The sequence below is a fragment of the Chiloscyllium punctatum genome, chromosome 1 (assembly GCF_047496795.1).
Source record: "Chiloscyllium punctatum isolate Juve2018m chromosome 1, sChiPun1.3, whole genome shotgun sequence".
Classification (NCBI taxonomy): Eukaryota; Metazoa; Chordata; class Chondrichthyes; order Orectolobiformes; family Hemiscylliidae; genus Chiloscyllium; species Chiloscyllium punctatum.
This window is the reverse complement of record NC_092739.1, coordinates 133,943,844-133,966,323: the sequence shown is the minus strand read 5'-3', so window position 1 is coordinate 133,966,323 and position 22,480 is coordinate 133,943,844. Positions and strand designations below refer to the sequence as shown.

General features: G+C 42.6%; 1 protein-coding gene and 3 non-coding genes across 4 annotated transcripts; all 4 read right to left on the bottom strand.

The window, feature by feature from the left end:
* Positions 1–6,666: 6,666 nt before the first annotated feature.
* On the bottom strand, positions 6,667–15,104 carry rpl17 (ribosomal protein L17). The gene is made up of 7 exons (XM_072574501.1): positions 15,012–15,104; positions 14,221–14,270; positions 14,101–14,141; positions 11,510–11,644; positions 10,070–10,168; positions 8,518–8,709; positions 6,667–6,768 (listed from the first exon to the last, which is right to left on the bottom strand). Exons 2-7 carry the CDS (start codon positions 14,258–14,260, stop codon positions 6,721–6,723), a joined length of 555 nt encoding a protein of 184 aa, XP_072430602.1. The 5' UTR covers positions 14,261–14,270; positions 15,012–15,104; the 3' UTR covers positions 6,667–6,720.
* On the bottom strand, positions 6,960–7,026 carry LOC140483100 (small nucleolar RNA SNORD58). The gene has a single exon (XR_011961893.1). It is a non-coding gene; the product is annotated as a small nucleolar RNA SNORD58 (small nucleolar RNA).
* On the bottom strand, positions 10,395–10,462 carry LOC140483091 (small nucleolar RNA SNORD58). Its single transcript, XR_011961888.1, has one exon. It is a non-coding gene; the product is annotated as a small nucleolar RNA SNORD58 (small nucleolar RNA).
* LOC140483096 (small nucleolar RNA SNORD58) lies at positions 14,400–14,466 on the bottom strand. Its single transcript, XR_011961890.1, has one exon. It is a non-coding gene; the product is annotated as a small nucleolar RNA SNORD58 (small nucleolar RNA).
* Positions 15,105–22,480: the final 7,376 nt, after the last annotated feature.

The following is a 22,480-nucleotide window of genomic DNA, read 5'->3' as shown; positions in this document are numbered from 1 at the left end:
AATAGCAGCAGAGATGTGGAGAAACAGATTGGGAAACAGATTTTGGAAAGGTGCAGAAGCCACAGGGTCGTAGTCATGGGCGACTTCAACTTCCCAAATATTGATTGGAAGCTCTTTAGATCAAGTAGATTGGATGGGGCGGTGTTTGTGCAGTGTGTCCAGGAAGCTTTTCTAACGCAGTATGTAGATTGTCCAACCAGAGGGGAGGCCATATTGGATTTGGTACTCGGTAATGAACCGGGACAAGTGGTGGGCTTGTTAGTGGGTGAACATTTTGGTGATGGCGACCACAATTCTGTGACTTTCACCTTGGTTATGGAGAGAGATAGGTGCGCACAACAAGGAAGTTTTTACAATTGGGGGAAGGGAAATTACGATGCTGTAAGACAGGATTTGAGGAGCATATGTTGGGAGCATAGGCTGTCAGGGAAGGATGTGGTGGAAATGTGGAACTTTTTCAAGGAGCAGATACGACGTGTCCTTGATATGTATGTACCGATCAGGCAGGAAAGAAATGGTCGTGTGAGGGAGCCTTGGTTGACGAGGGAGGTTGAATGTCTAGTAAAGAGGAAGGAGGCTTACATAAGGTTGAGGAAACAAGGTTCAGACAGAGCAGTGGAGGGATACAGGATAGCCAGAAGGGACCTGAAGAAAGGGATTAGGAGAGCTAAGAGAGGGCATGTAAAATCCCTGACGGATAGGATCAAGGATAACCCCAAGGCATTCTATGCGTATGTGAGAAACCTGAGAATGATGAAAACGAGGGTAGGTCCGATCAAGGACAGTGGTGGGAGACTGTGTATTGAGTCGGAAGAGATAGGAGAGGTCTTGAACAAGTACTTCTCTTCAGTATTTATGAACGAGAGGGACCGTATTGTTGAAGAGGAGAGTGTGAAACGGACTGAAAAGCTAGAAGAGATACCTGTTAGGAAGGAAGATGTGTTGGACATTTTGAACAACTTGAGGATAGACAAGTCCCCCGGGCCTGACGGGATATATCCTAGGATTATGTGGGAAGCAAGAGAGGAAATTGCAGTACCGTTGGCAATGATCTTCTCGTCTACACTGGCAACGGGGGTGGTACCAGGGGACTGGAGAGTAGCGAATGTTGTGCCCCTGTTCAAAAAAGGGAATAGGGATAACCCCGGGAATTACAGGCCAGTTAGTCTTACTTCTGTGGTAGGCAAAGTAATGGAAAGGGTACTGAGGGATAGGATTTACGAGTATCTGGAAAGACACTGCTTGATTAGGGACATCCAGCACGGTTTTGTGAAGGGTAGGTCTTGCCTTACAAGTCTTATTGAATTCTTCGAGGAGGTGACCAAGCATGTGGATGAGGGTAGAGCAGTGGATGTAGTGTACATGGATTTTAGTAAGGCATTTGATAAGGTTCCCCATGGTAGGCTTATGCGGAAAGTCAGGAGGCATGGGATAGAGGGAAATTTGGCCAATTGGATAGAAAACTGGCTAACCGGTCGAAGTCAGAGAGTGGTGGTAGATGGTAAATATTCAGCATGGAGTCCAGTTACAAGTGGAGTTCCGCAGGGATCAGTTCTGGGTCCTCTGCTGTTTGTAATTTTTATTAATGACTTGGATGAGGGAGTCGAAGGGTGGGTCAGTAAATTTGCAGATGATACAAAGATAGGTGGAGTTGTGGACAGTGAGGAGGGCTGTTGTCGGCTGCAGAAGGACTTAGATATGATGCAGAGCTGGGCTGAGGAGTGGCAGATGGAGTTCAACCCTGCCAAGTGTGAGGTTGTCCATTTTGGAAGAACAAATAAGAATGCGGAATACAGGGTTAATGGTAGGGTTCTTGGTCAGGTGGAGGAACAGAGGGATCTTGGGGTCTATGTACATAGATCTTTGAAGGTTGCCACTCAGGTGGATAGAGTTTGTAAGAAGGCCTATGGAGTATTATCGTTCATTAGCAGAGGGATTGAATTCAAGAGTCGTGAGGTGATGTTGCAGCTGTACAGGACTTTGGTTAGGCCACATTTGGAGTACTGTGTGCAGTTCTGGTCGCCTCACTTTAGGAAAGATGTGGAAGCTTTGGAGAGGGTGCAGAGAAGATTTACCAGGATGTTGCCTGGAATGGAGAGTAGGTCGTACGAGGATAGGTTGAGAGTTCTCGGCCTTTTCTCGTTGGAACGGCGAAGGATGAGGGATGACTTGATAGAGGTTTATAAGATGATCAGAGGAATAGATAGAGTAGACAGTCAGAAACTTTTTCCCCGGGTACAACAGAGTGTTACAAGGGGACATAAATTTAAGGTGAAGGGTGGAAGGTATAGGGGAGATGTCAGGGGTGGGTTCTTTACCCAGAGAGTGGTGGGGGCATGGAATGCGCTGCCCGTGGGAGTGGTAGAGTCAGATTCATTGGCGACCTTTAAGCGGCATTTGGATAGGTACATGGATGGGTGCTTAATCTAGGATAGAAGTTCGGCACAACATCGTGGGCCGAAGGGCCTGTTCTGTGCTGTATTGTTCTATGTTCTATGACTATGCTAAATTGCCCGTTGTGTTAGGTGAAGGGGTAAATGTAGGGGAATGGGTCTGGGTGGGTTGCTCTTCGGAGGGTCGGTATGAACCTGTTGGGCCAAAGGGCCTGTTTCCACACTGTAGATAATTAATCTAATCTACCCTAGTCTTCCTCATATTCCTCACATACCTATAGAAAGCTTTAGGCTTCTCCTTTATTCTATTTGCTAAAGACTGCTCGTGTCCTCTCTTTGCTCTTAACTCTCTTTAAATCCTTCCTAGCCCATCTGTAACCCTCCATCGCCTCATCTGTTCCATCTTGCCTCATCACCACATAAGCCTCCTTCTTCTGCTTAACAAGAGATGTAATTTCTGTAGTAAACCACAGTTCCCTTCCCTATCGCTTCCTCCTTGCCTGACAGGGACATATCTATCAAGGACACGCAATATCTGTTCCTTAACCGGACGGGACTTTACGATTTGGCGTGGATGATCAGAAGGTCAACACTGTCACAAAATCAGACTCTTATCCAATACCAAGATTGGAGGACTATACAGAGGAAGTTTGACAAGCCAGTTATGTCACCAACTTGGACTTACTGCATAGTTATTGGCAGGAACCTTTATCAGAGAAGGCAAAAGAAACTTCTGCATTTGTAACCCCAAATTGGCTATATCAATTCAAAATGAAGCCCTTTCGAATGAAGAACGCACGCACCACATTCCAAAGACTCATGAACAGAGTTGTGGTCGGGTTAACAAACTATAGTCAATTTGGATGATGTAGTGATGTTTAAGTCCTGGAAACATCACATGGTAGAGTTGGCAGAGCTCTTTGAATAACTATGAAAAGCAAAACTGTAGTAAACTCAAAACTGAATTTGTTAAAGCAGAGGTGACATTCTTGGGAGAAAACATCAGTCATGGAAAGTTGACCCCACAGAAGCAAAGATGAAGGCCATTGAGGAATTTCACCAACCAACCTTGAAGAGAGAGGTGCTTTTGATTCTTGGGACTATGTGATTCTATTGGAAGTCTGTTTCAAACTTTAGCAGGGCAGTGGCAGTTAACTGATTTGCCAAATAAGAATATAAAATTTCTATGGATAGAACAATGCTTGCAGGTGTTCGACCATTTAAAAGCAATATTAACCACTGCACCAGTTTTAACTACACCAAACTTTGAGATCTTTCAAAGTTGCCATGGGTTGAACTGCTAGATGGTTCCTTTTTGAAGAAATACAACATGTACCAGAGGAAATATCCATGATCAAAAAAGAACTATTGAGTTTAGTACCGCTCTTACAACATTTTAATGTGTACGTCACAAACAATGTGTTGAAGATGGTTGTGTACACTGATCACAATCCTTTTACATTTTTGGAATGCTTTAAAGACAAGAATATGAAACTATTCTGGAGTCTTATATTACAGACTTTTAATTTACAAATTATACATGTTGCAGGTCACAACTTATCTGCCATTACATTCTTATCACTGATTTAACTGATGAAGTATAGATAAGATTGGTATATATTTATTTATACGTGTGTGTATGTGAGAAGAAGTTAATATGACATTAGATTAAAATCATATGTAGGTCCTGGTAATGTAGTTAGGACCAGAGAGAAAAATGAAGTTGTATTTTCAATATGATGGTTCATTTTTTTCTTAAGTGGGGAGGTGTTATGAAGGTATTGTATTGTATTGTACTTTTGAGATTGTGCTGTCCTTGCTAGCCTCCTGAGTGCTGAACGAGGTAAAAATGTAACACTTAATTGAAACAAATAGCTGGAGTTGCGTTCCATGGAACAAAAACAAATTTGCCCAGTCGAAATTATGCTCCAGCTACCAAAATCCAATCAATGTGAATGTTATTTTGATGACATCAAACCAATGAAAAGAACCAATGTTTTGGGGTTATAAAACTGCACATTTTGAACAGTTAGGTGGAGAACTGCCAAGAAAACCAACATGTATAGATTGCTAGCCAAATATTCCTGGAACCTGTCCATAAGAATTTTGTGCAAATACCAAAGCAGACCTAGAAAAATATACAAAGAATCATCAAAGTCGACTGGTTTTGAAACAGGATTATTTTTTGTAAATCTTATTCAGCATTTTTTTTAAAGAGGTAGTCAGACCAGTAGAGTGGGAGGTAAAAGATGGTTTGAGAGAAAGGGGTTATAAATAGTTATTCAATGTTCTCTGTTGGACTTTAAAAAAATTAAGGTCATTAATTTTTCACTTTAAATATGACCTCTGGGATAGTTCTTTGCCTCTCGAAATTTAACAGATTACAGAGCAAGATGAACTTGTGTCAGCAGAGGGGTTTACCCATTGTCATAACACCATGCTAAACAGGATAGACTTCAAACAGATCAGGCGACCCTAGACTGAGCTGATGATCCAGTTCAGTCTCCCTCAGAGGACTCCACACATTCTAGCCTTCTCGACATTGTACTGAGAAATGGTGAGGCATTGGGTATTGCAAAAGCTCGTACCAAGCAATCTAAACACATGAGCTACTTTTGATGATGAGAGGTGCCAATGCTTTCCAGCAGTACTTACTCAGCAAGTACTGCTGTTCACTGAAGCTTGGTTTCAATTCTACCAGGGCCATTTAACTCCTGACCTTTGTTCTAACACTGACAAAGCTCTTACTTCCAGATATGAGACAGGGCTTTGACACCAAGGTCACATTTGACAAGATTGGCTTCAAGGAGCTCAAACACAACTGGAGTCAATGCAAATTATGGGAAATCTCACGAGTTAGAAATATTCCAACAAAAAGGAATAATTGAAAATAATTTCTAACATAGCACTGAAGCTCCCATGCCCAACCATACTTAGCTGCTTCACCTTCCCTCCACTGTTATAAGTAGGAATGCATAATAAACATCATTCAGGCACCTCAGGTACAAAGGCAATTTTCTCCCCCTCAGGATTGAGCTAACAAGTAAATTTGTGCCACATAAGTGCCTGGCAATGCCCATCCCCAACAAAAGAATATAACCTTCATCTCTTGATATGTAATGACACTAGGTTACCAGATCACCCACTTTGAACATTTGAGGTTATTATTGACCAAAAACTGGACTACCCATATATTGTGCAGGTTAGAATGAAGGAATCCCATCACAACTCACCTCTTGACTCCCTTAAACTTGTCTGTAGATACTCCCTACTTGTCTGGAGCAATACAAGTCCAACACTCAAGAAACTTAGAATCCCTGCAGTGTGGAAACAGGCCATTTGGCCCAACAGGTCCACACCAAAGAATAACTCACCCAGACTCATTCCCCTATTCTATTGCTCTACATTTACCCTGACTACTACACCTGGCCTACACATTCCTCAACACTGGACAATTTATCATGGCCAATTCACCTAACTTGCACAGCTTTGGATTGTGGGAGGAAACCCACACAGACATGGGGAGAATGTCTGTGTGGAGTTTGCACCGTCACCCAAGGCTGGAATCAAACCTGGCACAGTCATGCAGCAGTGCTAACCACTGAGCCACCATCTGTTTCTTGGGACAAAACCTTAAAGCATGTGATAACATCCAAGATAAAGTAGCACACTTAAATGACTATTCACACTCCCTCCAGCACCAACACTACAGCAAGTGTACCTACAACATGAAATGCATGACCACCAAGACATCAACAAATTTCTCTCCAAGTCACTTAACACCCTAACTTGACCCTCAGCTAACAATGCCCATATTCCTGAGTGATTAATGCTTTTGTCAATTGTCCCTACCCAATGAACTCTATTCCCCCCACCCTTATTCTCTTAAAACACTTTTACCAAGGAACCTCTTATCTGGAGGACATGGGTGAGAAGTACTTAGTTTGGTTAATTGAGTGCCTGATACCATTGTTTAGCCAAGCATCAGGAGATTGCGATCTTGCCAGATTATTCAATATTTAAAGGTTCCTCTGAAAATGGGAGTTTTATTTCAAGTCATGTACGAATTTCAGACAGGATATTTTCCATCACCTAAATTGCACCAAAGTCTTCTTGCAAACTAAATTGAGAAAGGTCTTTCTTGTAAACTCACTGACACAGTTTAAGTCTCCAGAATGCCAGCTAGAATGCCCTCACCAACTATTTTCACCTTCATGAGGACACATTGGACATCTCCCCTGAAAGCAGAACAGAATCAAACAAGCTACAATAGTGGTTTCCAATAATTTTATTATATGTACAGAAATTGCTGCTATATGAGTAGAATCTAATCTCGTGCCATAAGCTTCTGCTTCTTCAGCTTCTTCTGGGAAACCTAAAAGAGAAAAGTTAGTAAGAAATTACTTACACTCCAAGAAAAAATTAAGGACATCACTCAAAATAACAACACAAGGACTCGAGTAACACCAATTATAAGTTGATAACTTCATTTACTCTACAGCAGTCAATTTTAGTAAAAAAAAAATCTAAGGGCAAAATTTAGAGTAGAAAATGGTGCTGAATGCAGTTGCTCAGATTAGTTATTTTTCATGGTTAACATCTAAAAGGTGTCCTAAGATGGTCATCACTGCAACTACACATTTCAGCAACCATATCAAAAAGCTTCTCCAACAATTTGTTTGAAGCTCCAGCACCTGTAGTTCATTGTAATATATTAAGCAGCATATCAGCCTTATGCTTTTAATGCAAATCATTTGAATTCAGAAAATTAAAAACACAGCAGGAGTGTGTACTTCAGCCCCTTGAGCCTGCTCCACCATTTGATACAATCAGTCAATCTCATCTTGGTCTTGTTTCACCTTTCCTGCCTGCTTTCCATAACCTTTCAACCCATTACTAATTAAAAATTCTCGCCTCTTAAATTTATTCAATGTCCCAGCATTCACTGCACTCTAATTCCAGATTCATAACTCAAATAATTTCTGACCCGTTTTAAATCTGCTAATTCTTATCCCAAAACTGTCTTCTCATTCTAGATTAACCCACATAAGGAAACAATCTTGATGTCCACTTTGTCACATCCTTTCAGCACCTTATTACTTAAATTTTATCTCTGCTCATCCTTCTAAAATAGCATAAGCCTAAACTGTTCAATCCCAAGTCCAACACCTCAGCTTTGGAATCAATCTAGTGAATCTCCTCTAAACTGCCTCCAATACAACTACACCCCTCAATTAAACAGACCAAAATTGTACCCAATACTCCTGATGCAGTCTTATTAATGCCTTGGTACAGTACACTTCGCAACTTGCGCACACTATTCCTTTAAGAATTAACACCAAAATTCCATTTGTTTTTCTTATTACCTGCTGTTCCAGCTCAGAACCAATAAGTAGCAAATAACTAAATCAAGAACAGCAGTTAAAACAAAATAAAACCAAGTTTGCTGAGAAAGAGAAACAGAAAATACTGTAGTCACTGAGATCAGGTAACATCTGTGTAAGTAAAGAGAAATAAATTGTTTTAGATCAATTCTGAGTCATCAACCTCACACATTAAACTGTTCCAGTCCAAAACCTGCTTGAACTGAGTATCCCAGCATTGCCTGTTCTGCTGCTACCCTAACTATTGGGGCAAAGCATTGCCCTGATATGACAGATAACTGCTGGCAAGCAATTCAAGAGTATTAGAAGATTTTCAGTTACAAATGCTTTAAATCAATTCACCAGAACTTGAGATTAATATAGGCAACTTCCAACACTGGGCTCCAAACGCTCAATGCCCTGCTCCATTTCAGCTTACCGTCCCTTGAGCAAGAGGGAGAGATTGAGCAGCCAGGGAGGGAGCAAGAAGGTGGTGACTGTAGCACTGAAAGTGCAACGGGTTTTCTTCAGATATACAAATGTTAGTGACATTGTGCATAAGGACAGAGCAGATGCCAGCTTCTGGGGATAGGAACATAGATGATTGGCTTCTACTATAATTTCAGACTTCCAGCTTCTTCACTAATGTACTTCTATAGCTTGGTGATGTGAATCGAGAGGATATAAAGTGTCAGTAAAGTGCCAAAGAATCAATCATTAGACATTTTCTCTTAATTCAGAAGGAGAAAACAAGGGATCACCTTTTTCTTCTGAACAACTTCCTCCTCTGGTTTTGGAACAATCTGCTCCTTCTCAGTGAGGATCATCTCAATGTGGCATGGTGAGCTCATGTATGGGTTTATACGACCATGGGCACGGTAAGTCCGACGGCGCATCTTAGGAGCTTTGTTCACTTGGATGTGCTCAATCACCAGAGAATCCACATCCAGACCCTAAAAAACGTACTGTGAATAAGTAACTTCATACCCACACCACTGAGCTCACTGCAGTGGTCAAATTTCAATTCTGTAAACATTTAGTCTAATCACTTAATAAGTGACTCACTTGTTTTTCAATCAACAATAGCACACAGAGAAACACAAATAGAAAGTGGAGAAACTCAGCAGGTCTGGCAGCATCTGTAGAGAGAAGCAGAGTTAACGATGAGCCAAGTAACTATATATCTATTCCATTTATGCAGCAACATTTCACTTCAATAAGGCAGCATAGCAAGAAACTTCCAAAAATAGGTCAATAGTCACTTAAGAAATGCATAGCCCCAAATTTAAGAGGGGACGTAGTGATATATTGACATGTTTCAGTGGCAGTAAAAGACAGTAATTTCCTCACACTAATGAACTCGAAATAGATGCACAATTGATGCAGACCAAATTCTCACCTTGCAAACTGATTATATTTTTGGCATAATTGTTAATTTTTAATCTGCTGACCTGAAATATAACTATTTGCTCATTTCATCCTGACTACATAATTTAACATCACCATGCACCCTTCCCATAACAACTGTATCATGGCTGCTGCAGTTATACTATCCATAGAACAACAGGCACAGACCTACTCAAGTGGTCACTCAAGGAGTACATTACTGTTGTCATCTATAATTCAAAAGTATCTTAAGATGGTCATCATTGTAACTATGTTAAAACTACTTCAATGCAACAAAAATTTCCACATTACGAATCAAAATCAATTAATAACCTAGCTGAAATTTTGCTCTTCAGTTCCTGAAAAAGCCTCAAATATTCAGAACTTCCTAATGTACAGAACACACTTGATGTGACAGTTTGCATTTTAATGCAAGCCACCTTCATCAGTCCAACAGAATAGCAGAGGAACTGAGCTAAGAGGAGACCAGTACATTTTGCCATCACAGCAATATACATAGCTAATGAAGTCAGCACTATGGGATTATTCATGAAATAACAACCATGTCCAGGAATGAAGGGACATTTTGTTAGCCACAACACCCCTCCCAGTGTAAAGCAAAAAAAAAGGCAGATGTTTTGCAGGACCTATGGAAAGCTACTTTCCTTAAAAACTGCGCATAAATCACAATGCAAACTGGTATGCAGCAGCACACGCGGTCACCAAACTCCAAAATACTCATCCATTTACTATAGTCTTCCACACCACATACATTACACACTTCCAGTCAATTTAGAACTCAGCTTCAAGACCTCTCACTCCCCCCCCCACCCAATTCCTTCAACACAAAGGATTTCATTTCCTCTGAAAGTTCCACTAATGATTGTGTGTGTAAATCTATATATTTAAAGATACATTACCACGTACCTTGAGTTCAGCATTGCTCTCCGCATTTTTTAGCATGTGCAGCAAGAACTCTGCACTCTTTTTAGGCCAACGACCTTGCGTCCATCGCCAGGCCTTAGCCTTCAAAAAAAAAACAAATAGCAATCAATTCCACAATACACCTGAAATAGACAAAAATCAAACATCTGCCTTTCACGAGAAAATGGATATCAAGTCACAATCGAGAAATTAGCAATAACTTTCGACAGAAAATGTAGACAGACTCCATTTGCATGTCTGGTTTCAATAACCCACTTTGAATTTGACTTTTGTAAAGAGTAGCTATTTCCATTAAACCCACAATGTGGAAGCTCAGGACATTGCCATTGTTTTCATGATTATTCCAAAGGTGTCCTAAGATGGTCATCATTGCAACCACATTCTGAGAAGTCAGAAGTGCAGAACACCAAAACAAAAAAAAACTATAGGTGCTGTAGGTTTGAAATAAAAACTGTTGGCAGAAACTCAGCAGTCTGGCAGCTGAGAAAACAGAGTTAATGGCTGAATCCATTTGGACAAAGTCATCAGGTTTAAAGTGTTAACTCTAATTTCTCCCCACAGATACTGCCAAAATTAAGAACCAGAGATGTACAGCACAGAAGGATTCTTCAGTGCAACTTATTCCTGTCCACCAGGTATCCTAAATTATTGTAGCCCCATTTGCCAGCACTTGGCCCATATATCCCTCCAAACCCCACCGATTCAAATACCACCCAGCTGATAAATCTCTCCCAACAACTTGTTTTGTTTCAGAAATACAATGAATCGCAACATACGTACATTGATTTGTACCTCTAAATACTCCTGATTTTCACTTTAAGCTGCCAAAGTAAACTAGCTAAAATTTACACCCTACTGGGGTGGGTATTTGAATAGGCAGGGTTTAGAGGGATATGGGCCAAGTGCTGGCAAATTGGATTAGAATAATTTAGGACACCTGGGGACAGCACGGTGGTTCAGTTGGTAGCACTGCTGCCTCAGCGCCAAGGACCCAGGTTCGATTCCACCTTAGGACGACTGTTTGTGTGAAGGTTCCACTTCTCCCCATGTCTGCGTGGGTTTGCCGGGGTGCCCCGGTTTCCTCCCATAATCCAAAAACATTCAGGTTAGGTGGATTGACCATGCTATATTTATTGCCCATAGTCCTCAGGGATGTGTAGGTTAGGTGCATTAGTCAGGGTAAAATGTACAGTAATGGGTATGGTTGGGATACTTGTACAGCGGGTTGGTGTGGACTTGTTGGGCTGAAGGGCCTATTTCCACAGGAGAGGGCAAACAAAAATCAGTGCAAGAGAAGCTAGGAAAATTTATGTTCAAATCAGCAAATGACAGCAAAACCTTGCTTTAAATGAATTGGATGGCAGCTTATTATGGATTTCATCCTCCTAAACATTGACTCACTTTCTCAAACTTTTAACTCACTTGAGCACATCTGCCAACTCCACCATTGTAGCGTCGGAAAGGGACACACTGCCTCTGGATCACAACATCTTTCAGGAACTTTGTTGCCTTGCGGATATGCATGCCTTTGATGGTCTGGGCAGTCTCACGAGTATTCTAGGAACAGAATATCTTTGGCTACAGATTAACCAATTCTCAATGTGTCAAGATTTCTGAATTTGACCACTCTATAGACAATATTACTTCATGGACATTACAGAAATGTCAAGATGGTAATCGCTGCAACTGCTTTTTGGAGATTTTAACATAGTAAATATTCCCTTCCCAACAGATGGAAGAACAATGCATAATCCATATTTCTACTCCTGTGTTGACTGCTCTCCTCAGCTGCCAGGACATTAAGGTCAATTCCAGAACGTACAGGAAACCAGATCAAGCAGGAATAAATAAATACATCAAAACCAGTAAATTAGAGTTGACACAGCTTCATTTTCATGAGCGTTGCTGACAAGTCCAGAATTTGTTCAGAAAGGAGCAAACAACTTGCCACAGTGGTATAGAGCATTGTGAAGTTCTAATTCTAGGATGCCATTGGTCCCATCGCCTTATATAACAGGACAACTATGAGATGCATCTGCCAGAGTGGACAGCAGATTCATCAGACGAATTCCTGGGGAGGTAGGGCTGTCTTGTTAGACCAGATTAAGGAAACTGTACCTGTACTCTCCAGAGTTTAGACAGATAAGTTGATTTCAAAGAACTTAGAATTTGTCAACAAGGACAGAAAATAGGCTCAAAGTAGACATTGTAGGATTTACAACCAGAAGCCATATTCCTGGAATAAAAAGGCAAAATACTTAGGACTAAGATTATGGTGAATCTTTGGAATTCTCCAAACCAGAAACATTGATAGATTTTTAGTTAATGACATCAAGGATATAGGAATAGCAAACTGATATAACAATCATGATCTGGAATAGCAGAGCAGCTTGAATCACCAGCTTCTGTTCCCACCCCTTCTCTCATTTGACCTTGCCTACAAGGCAGAGAGGGGAAAAGAACACTGCCAAACCTTTAACCATGGTAGACAAACCGGAGGCTGGAAGAACACAGCAAGCCAGGTAGCATCAGGAGGCAGAGAAGTCAACATTTCAGGTGTAACCTCTTATCGTATGTATTAGAATTAATATTAGCCCATATACTATTAGATGAGTAAAATTCAATTCTATTCAACACGAATTCTAGGCTAGCAAAACAATACATGAGGACAAAGGGAGGACTGCAGATGCTGGAGATCAGAGCTGAAAAATGTGTTGCTGGAAAAGCACAGCAGGTCAGGCAACATCCAAGGAGCAGGAGAATCGAGGTTTCGGGCATAAGCCCTTCTTCAGGAATGAGGAGGGTGTGCCAAACAGGCTAAGATAAAAAGGTAGGGAGGAGCATTGGGAATGCGATAGGTGGGAGGAGGTTAGGGTGATGGTGATAGGCCAGGAAGATGATTGCAGGTCAAGAAGGCAGTGCTAAATCTGAGGGTTGGGACTGAGACGGGGGGGGGAGAGGAATGAGGGAGGAATGAGGGGGGGGGGGGAGGGGAGGGGGGGGGGGAGGGGAGGGGGGGGGGGGGGAGAGGGGAGGGGGGGGGGGAGGGGGGAGGGGGGAGGGGGGGGGGAGGGGGGAGGGGGGGGGAGGGAGGGAGGGGAGGGAGGGAGGGGAGGGGGGGGGAGGGAGGGGAGGGGGAGGGAGGGGAGGGGGAGGGAGGGGAGGGGGGGAGGGGAGGAGGGGAGGGGGAGGGGAAGGGGGGGGGGGGGAGGAGGGAGAAGAAGAATGAGGAAGCTGGAGAATTGCAGCCGATGAATGCCAATTTCTCCAGCTTCATTTCCCCTCCCCCCACCTTATCTCAGTCCCAACCCTCAGACTCAGCACCGCCTTGACCTGCAGTCTTCTTCCCGACCTCTCCGCCCCCAACCCCTCTCTGGCCTATCACCCTCACCTTAACCTCCTTCCACCCATCGCATTCCCAACACCCCTCCCCCAAGTCCCTCCTCCCTACCTTTTATCTTCGCCTGCTGGGCACAACCTCCTCATTCCTGAAGGGATGTATGCCCAAAACGGCAATTCTCCTGCTCCTTGGATGCTGCCAGACCTGCTGCGCTTTTCCAGCAACACATTTTTCAAAACAATTTATGAACACTTTTATTCTGAACTAGAGCTTGCCAGAGCCAAAGGACCCCACAAAACTTTCAGTTAATATCAAACCTAGGGCGATAATAGGACAGAAAGCCAAAACTCTGATCACATTTTTAGAATTGCCTTCCAAAGAAAGAGGTTTGGGGGTGGGTGGTTTGGAGAGCCATTGGAGTTAATTATCCAACTACCAACAACAGAGCATTAAAATCAATGATTCTCAAGCAACTTGAAGATATCATAGAGACAGGGATGGATTGGCCACGAGGATGAGAACTTTCAATTAACCAAACAAGATGAATCCAAACCAAAAAAAGAACATTCTGCTTTTAAACTCATCTACAAAATAAGCTACAAATGTTCTCTCATTTGCACACTGATAATTTTCCCTTAAATCTAATGAGGGAGAATTTCAGAATAAGACTGACCTTGAAGTGTACTCGCAAGTTCGAACCCCTTGCCTTACATGCTGTGGAAAATACAAAAGGGAAGTAAATCACTTAACATTACAAATGGAATGAACATTAAAAAAGAAGTAAACTACTTACATTTGGTGGGGTTTTCTGGGTCTAACGAATAACGAACCATTTTCAGAGAACTAGGAAGAAAAATAAAGCAATTTCAAATTAACTTAGTTTAGTTGTGTAAACTGCATTTTAAAAGGAATATTGCCCACGGAATTTCTACCAGAAAATGCAATTGTCAATTCAGTACAGGCCGACATGTGGAAGCTCAGAAAACAAAAGACTTTTCATGATTAGTTCAAAGGTGTCCTAAGAAAGTCATCATTGCAACCACATTATACAAGTCAGTTTCAATGCAGCAAGTAAAAAAGATTCATGCACTAAAACCCACCCTCACACGAGGTAGACAGAAATCCAAGTACACTCAAATGGGATGAATCTATTTAACTTATAACTATAAACCAGGTTGTCGCGGCCGTGTTATAGTTCTTCCAACGCAAACATTGCGCCAATATTCTGGAATAAGAGGCTGCAGCCTCTTGTGGTCGATGCCGTGTGGGTTTAAAGCGGAAACCGGCACCTCCAGCCCTGCTTCCAACGACATTCCGCAGCTGCAGGTTAGTCCAACAAATGTAATTTTGGCAGCACTAACACGAAATAAACTCAAATCAAAACATCAAAACTCCGAAGACGAAGATTTTTCACCGCGACTCAGTCCCGGAACGTCCAGGCAGCCATTTTGTTGCGCGCTTGGGTTCTCAGTTTTTAAACCAGCTCCATCTTTTACATTCAATACGGATTCAAATGGTAATACCAAGCCGATACTGTTGTATATCAGCCTGTGTAACCATTGTTAGTGAACATATGGTACGTACGATTCGGATGCCTGAGATTAGCAGCGGATTGCCTACCACCTTTCTCGCAGCTCTCTCTGATCCCCACTCACCTCCACACGCCAACAGGGAAAGAGAGAGCCAGAGGCTCACGGGAACCCAAATCACAAAGCTCATCTCGCGAGAGTTCCCGTGACACCACGCGTGAGTTTGGATTGTAAATCAGCCTATCACATCTGTATCTGTCATCAAACAACCAACACCTCGGAAACCACCCAGTGGACCGAAGTGCTCACCTAAATACTGCTTAAATGTTTTGGGAGTTCCCGTCTAGTACCTTTTAAAGCAGCGATTTTTAGATACCGACATCCCTTGGGTTTAAAAATTATCCTCAAATCCCGTCTAAAACTCCTCTTGTTTCTTAATTTAAAACTGTGCGCCTGATCATTGACCCATCTACTAAGGAAAAAGGGTTTCCCTTATCTATATACCCTATTTGTCCTGTCTCTGCCATTCATAACTCAACCAAATCCCCCACCTTCTCTGCTGTAAGGAAAACAACTCCAGCATATCTAGTCTCTTAGTTGAATCACTCCAGCGCAGGTAACATCCTGGTGAATCTCTTCTAAATCAAGTCTAGTGCAATCACCTTTCTATAGTGTGGCAATCAGAACTGCACAGCTGTGGCTCAACGCAATAATATACAGCTTCCTCAAAATCTGCTTGCTCTTGTGTTCAATGACAACTAATGAAGGCAAATATCGAATTTGCCTTCTTATTCATCTTGTCTACCTGTCCTGTCTTCAAGGATCTATGGACATGAACTCCAAGGTCCCTCTCATCCTCTGCACTTTCCACGGTCTTTCCATTTAATGTGTACTCCTTTATTTGCCTTCCAGAAATGTGAATCCTCATACTTTTCAGGACTAAATTCCATTCATCACGGCACGGTGGCACAGTGGTTAGCACTGCTGCCTCACAACACCAGAGACCTGGGTTCAATTCCCGACTCAGGCGACTGACTGTGTGGAGTTTGCACGTTCTCCCCGTGTCTGCGTGGGTTTCCTCCGGGTGCTCCGGTTTCCTCCCACAGTCCAAAGATGTGCAGGGTCAGGTGAATTGGCCATGCTAAATTGCCCGTAGTGTTAGGTATGGTTGTAGGGGTATGGTTGGGTTGCGCTTCGGCGGGGCGGTGTGGACTTGTTGGGCCGAAGGGCCTGTTTCCACACTGTAAGTAATCTAATCTAGTAAGTTTAGCCTAACTGACCAGCCCAGTTAGATTAGATTAGATTAGATTCCCGACAGTGTAGAAACAGGCCCTTCAGCCCAACAAGTCCACACCGACCCTCTGAAGAGCAACCTACCAAGACCCACTTCTCTCTGACTAATGCCAATTTACCTAACCTGCACATCTTTGGACTGTGGGAGGAAACAGGAGCACCTGGAGGAAACCCACACAGACACGGGGGGAATGTGCAAACTCCACACACAGTCGCCCGAGGCTGGAATCGAACCCACCAATTTTCACATCATCTGCAAACTTTCTAATCATGCCTACATCATTCATGTCTAGATCATCAATGTACATTACTAATAGTAAGAGATCCAACACTGAACCCTAGACATTTGCTTCCAGTCCCAAACCACCCTTTGAGCATCACCATCTGTTTCCAACCACTAAGCTAATCTTAGAGCCAGTTTGTCAGATTGCCCTGGATCCCATAGGTTCTTATCTTATTAACCAGTCTGCCATGCAAGACCTTGTCAAAAGCCTTACTGAAGTCCATGTAAACGATATTAACTGGACTAACCTACGATCATACCAACTACATTCATGTCTAGATCAATAATGTACACAACATATTGCAAGAGGACCAGTACAAAGCCTGTGGTGTGCCTTTGAACATGGGCATCCACTCACAAAAAAATTCTGTTTCCCTTTTCTAAAAGTGCCCCAGAGTCAGATGATCAAAGCACAGGAGGATGTCATTCAGCAAATAATGTCTTTCTCACATTAGCAGGCTGTGACTAATGTTGTTCCAGCTCTTCACAATAAGGGGACCAAATATAATTCCTAATTCACAAATGATGCAAAGCTAAGTGTGAGGAAAGTTGAAGTGACTTCAGGAGGATTTCAACAGGCTGAGTGAGTGGGAAGGAATATGGCAGATGGAATGTAAAATGTGAAACAGGTGTGCAGCGTATTTAGAGTAATAGAGCCATAGAGATGTACACCATGGAAACAGACCCTTCGCTCCAATGTGTCCATGCTGACCAGATATCCCAATCCAATCTAGTCCCACCTGCCAGCACCTGTCCCACATCCCTCCAAACCCTTCCTATTCATATACCCATCCAAATGCCTTTTAAGTGTTGCAATTGTACCAGCCTCCATCACTTCCTCTGGCAGCTCATTCCATATATGTATCACCCTCTGTGTGGAAAAGTTGCCCCTTAGGTCTCTTTTATATCTTTCCCCTCTCACCCTAAACCTATGCTCTCTAGTTCTGGACTCCCCAACCCAAAGAAAATACTTTGTCTATTTATCCTATCCATGTCCATCATAACTTTGTAAACCTCTATAAGGTCACCCCTCAGCCTCCGATGCTCCAGGGAAAACAGCCCCAGCCTGTTCAGGCCCTCCCTATAGCTCAAATCCTCCAACCTTGGCAACATCCTAGTAAATCTTTTCTGAACCCTTTCAAGTTTCTTAAATGGTAAAAGGTTGGAAAGTGTAGAAGCACTAGGTGTTGTTGTCAGCCAAGAAGATTTGAGTTCAGGAGTAACAAAATATCGCTTCAGTTATATGGGAGTTAGGTTAGACTGCACCTGGATTGTGTGGATGTTTAGGCTCCTTATCTCAAGAAAGATAATCTCTTGCTTTAGAGGGATTGCAATGAAGATTCGCTAGATTTGTTCTTGAGATGGTAGAAATAGAAATCGGGCAACTGAGATTGCATTTTATATAATGTCAAAGAATTACAGGTGATCTCATTGAAATGTATAAAATATTTAAAGGGCTAGTCAGGTTCAGATACAGTACTGGTTGGGGAGTCTAAAACTAGTGTGTACAATTTAAAAATAAGGTCTACTCGGTCCAAGACGAGGAGAAATTATTTAACTCTGATGGTTATGACCCTTTGGAATTCTCTACCAGAGCAGTTCAGGATGCTCAGTCTTTGAATATGTTTAAGGGAGACATTGATAGTTTTCTGATTAACAATAGTGCACAAAGCTATGGGAATGTAATAAATAAAAGGCATTGATGTGTTTGATCACCAATTCCTTTAAGACATAAAAGCCCAACAGGAAAATGAGCAAACTGTAGCTAACAAATGAAATTAGAGACTGTATTAGATCAGAAGAGGAGGTCTGAAAAGTTGCCAAAATGTGTAGTAAGACTAAGGATTGGGAGCAGTTTAGAATTCTGCAAAGGAGGATGAAGGTACTAAGAAAGAAGAGAAGAAAAGGAAATAGAAGCAGCAGTAGGCCATATAGCATTTCCTGCTATTTAATAAGATCATGACTGATTTATAAAGTTCATTCATGAGATGTGGGCAGTGCAGACTTGACCGAGATTCATTGCACACTCCTATTGATCCCGGGAAAGTGAGCTCCCTTCTCAAATTGCTGCAGTCTTTGTGCTGTAGATGGACTCACATGCTGTTAGGGAGGGAGTTTCAGGATTTTGACTCCAACACAATGAATGAATGGTGACATATTAACAAGTCAGGATGGTTTATGGTTTGGAGAGAAACTTGCATGTGGTGGTGTTCTCATATGCCTGCTGCCCTTGTCCTTTGAGATGGTAGTGTTGTGGGTTTGGAAAGTGCTGTCTAAGGAACCTTAGAGTTATTCTGCAGTGTATCTTAAATGGTACATGCTGCTACTAAAGAGCATTGATGAGTTTGGGAGTAAATGTTTGTGGATTTGGTGCCAATCAAGTGGGTTACTTTGGCCTGGATGCAGTTAAATGTCTTTAGTGCTATTGGAGCTGCACTCATCCAGACAAGTGGGAAGTATTCCATCACACTCCTGACTTGTGCCTTGTAGATGGTGAACAGGTTTTGGGTAGTCAAAAGATAGTTACTGAGTCATAGAGTTGTACAGCACAGAAACAGACTTTTTGATCCAACTCGTCCAGGCTGACAGTATAACCAAATTTAATCTAGTCCCGTTTGCAGCATTTGGCCTGTATCCCTCTAATCCTTCCTATTCATATACCCATCCAGGTACTTTTTAAATGTTGTAATTGTACCATCCTCTACCACTTCCTCTGATAGTTCATTCCGTACATGCACCGGTCTCTGCATGAAAAAGTTGCCCTTTAGGTCCCTTTAAAATTGTTCCCCTCTCACCTTAAACCTATGCCCTCTAGTTTTGAACTTCCCAACCTTGGGAAAATGATGTTGGCTATTCACCAATGCCTGTCATGATTTTATAAACCTCTATAACATCACCCTTCAGCTTACGATGAACCAGAGAACATTGCCCAGCCTATTCATGTCAAACCCTCCAACCCTAGCAACATCCTTGTAAATCTTTCTGAACACTTCCAAGTTTAACAACATATTTCCTAAAGCAAGAGACCAGAATCGAATGCAGTATTCCACAAGTGGATCAACCAATGGCCTGTACAGTTGCAACATGACATCCCAACTCCTACATTTAATGTACTGAACAATAAGGCAAGCATATTAAATGCCTTCTTTACTCTACTGTCTACCTGTGACTCCACTTTCAAGGAACTATGAACCTGTATCCCAGGTCTCTGATTGGCAACACACACCAGGACCCTATCATTAAGTGTATAAGTCCTGCCCTGATTTGCCTTACCAAAGCACAACGCTTCACATGTATCTAAATTAAACTCTATCTGCCACTTAGCTCATTTCCTCATATGATCAAGGTCCTGTTGAACTCTGAGATAACCTTAACTGTCTACTACACCACCAATTTTGGTGTTATCTGCAAACTTACTAACCATACCTCTTGTATTCACATCCAAATCATTTATATAAATGACAAAAAGCAGTGGACCCAGCACCTTGCAGCACACCTCTGGTCAAAGGCCTCTAGTCTCTAATCTCCTCTTGTAGCCATAGTACTTACAAGGCTAGTCTAGTTTAATCTAGATTAATCTGTGGTGATGCACTCAGGCGGGACAAACAGGGCAAGGGAATACAGGAACGGTGTTCATGTTGGATGTTGGTGTGCATTTACAGTCTATTATGGTGTCAGATGGATAAAGTGGTTAAGAATGCATATGCTATACTGCCTTTATTATGATGTGGTGATGCCGGTATTAGACTGGGGTGGACAAAGTCAGAAGTCACACGACACCAGGTTATAGTCCAACAGGTTTATCTGACAAAGGAGCAGTGCTCCGAAAGTTTGTGATTTCATAGAACATAGAACATAGAAGAATACAGCGCAGTACAGGCCCTTCGGCCCTCGATGTTGCGCCGATCAAAGCCCACCTAACCTACACTAGCCCACTATCCTCCATATACCTATCCAATGCCCGCTTAAATACCCATAAAGAGGGAGAGTCCACCACTGCTACTGGCAGGGCATTCCATGAACTTACGACTCGCTGAGTGAAAAACCTACCCCTAACATCAGTCCTATATCTACCCCCCCTTAATTTAAAGCTATGCCCCCTTGTAATAGCTGACTCCATTCGTGAAAAAAGGTTCTCACTGTCAACCCTATCTAACCCTCTAATCATCTTGTCCACCTCTATCAAGTCACCCCTAAACCTTCTTTTCTCCAATGAAAACAACCCCAAGTGCCTCAGCCTTTCCTCATAGGATCTTCCTACCATACCAGGCAACATCCTGGTAAACTTCCTCTGCACCCGTTCCAGTGCCTCCACATCCTTCCTATAGTATGGCGACCAAAACTGCACACAATATTCCAGATGCAGCCGCACCAGAGTCTTATACAACTGCAGCATGACCTCAGGACTCCGGAACTCAATTCCTCTACCAATAAAAGCCAGTACGCCATATGCCATCTTCACTGCACTATTTACCTGGGTGGCAACTTTCAGAGATCTGTGTACATGGACACCAAGATCCCTCTGCTCTTCCACACTACCAAGTATCCGACCATTAGCCCAGTACCCCATCTTTTTGTTACTCTTACCAAAGTGAATCACTTCACACTTAGCTACATTGAACTCCATTTGCCACCTTTCTGCCCAGCTCTGCAGCTTCTCTATATCCCGCTGTAACCTGCCACATCCTTCCTCACTGTCTACAACTCCTCCGACTTTCGTATCATCCGCAAACTTGCTCACCCAACCTTCTAACCCTTCCTCCAGGTCATTTATAAAAATGACAAACAGCAATGGTCCCAAAACAGATCCTTGCGGAACACCGCTAGTGACGCCACTCCAAGATGAACCTTTGCCATCAACTACTACCCTCTGTCTTCTTCCAGCCAGCCAATTCCTAATCCAAACCTCCAACTCACCCTCAATGCCATATCTCTGTATTTTCTGCAGTAGCCTACCATGGGGGACCTTATCAAGCGCCTTACTAAAATCCATATATACCACATCTACCGCTTTCCTCTCATCTACCTCCTTAGTCACCTTCTCAAAGAATTCAATAAGGTTTGTGAGGCACGACCTGCCCTTCACAAAACCATGCTGACTATCCTTGATCACATTATTCTTATCCAGATGTGCATAAATCCTATCCCTTACAATTCTCTCTAAGACTTTGCCCACAACAGAAGTGAGACTCACTGGCCTATAGTTACTAGGATTATCCCTACTCCCCTTCTTGAACAAGGGAACCACGTTTGCTAGCCTCCAGTCCTCTGGCACTACTCCTGTAGACAAAGAGGACACAAAAATCAAGGCCAATGGCTCTGCAATCTCCTCCCTTGCTTCCCAGAGAATCCTAGGATAAATGCCATCAGGCCCAGGGGACTTATCTATTTTCACCCTTACCAGAATTTCCAACACCTCTTCTCTGTATATCTCAAAGCCATCCATTCTACTTATTCATGCCTCAGTATTCATATCGACAACAATGTCCTGTTCCTGAGTGAATACTGACGAAAAGTATTCATTCAGTGCCTCCCCAATCTCTTCAGCCTCCACACGCAACTTCCCATTACTATCCTTGATTGGACCTATTCCTACCCTAGTCATTCTTTTATTCCTAACATACCTATAGAAAGCCTTACGGTTTTCCCTAATCCTACCAACTAAGGACCTTTCATGTCCCCTCCTTGCTGCTCTTAGCTCTCTCTTCAGGTCCTTCCGGGCTACCTTATAACTCTCAATCGCCCCTATTGAACCTTCACGCCTCATCTTTACAAAGGCCGCCCTCTTCCATTTAACAAGGGATTCCAATTCCTTATTAAACCACGGCTCCCTCACACGACCCTTTCCTCCCTGCCTGATAGGTACGTACTTATCAAGGACACTCAATAGTTGCTCCTTGAACAAGTTCCACATATCAATTACGCTCTTACCTTGGAATCTACTTTTC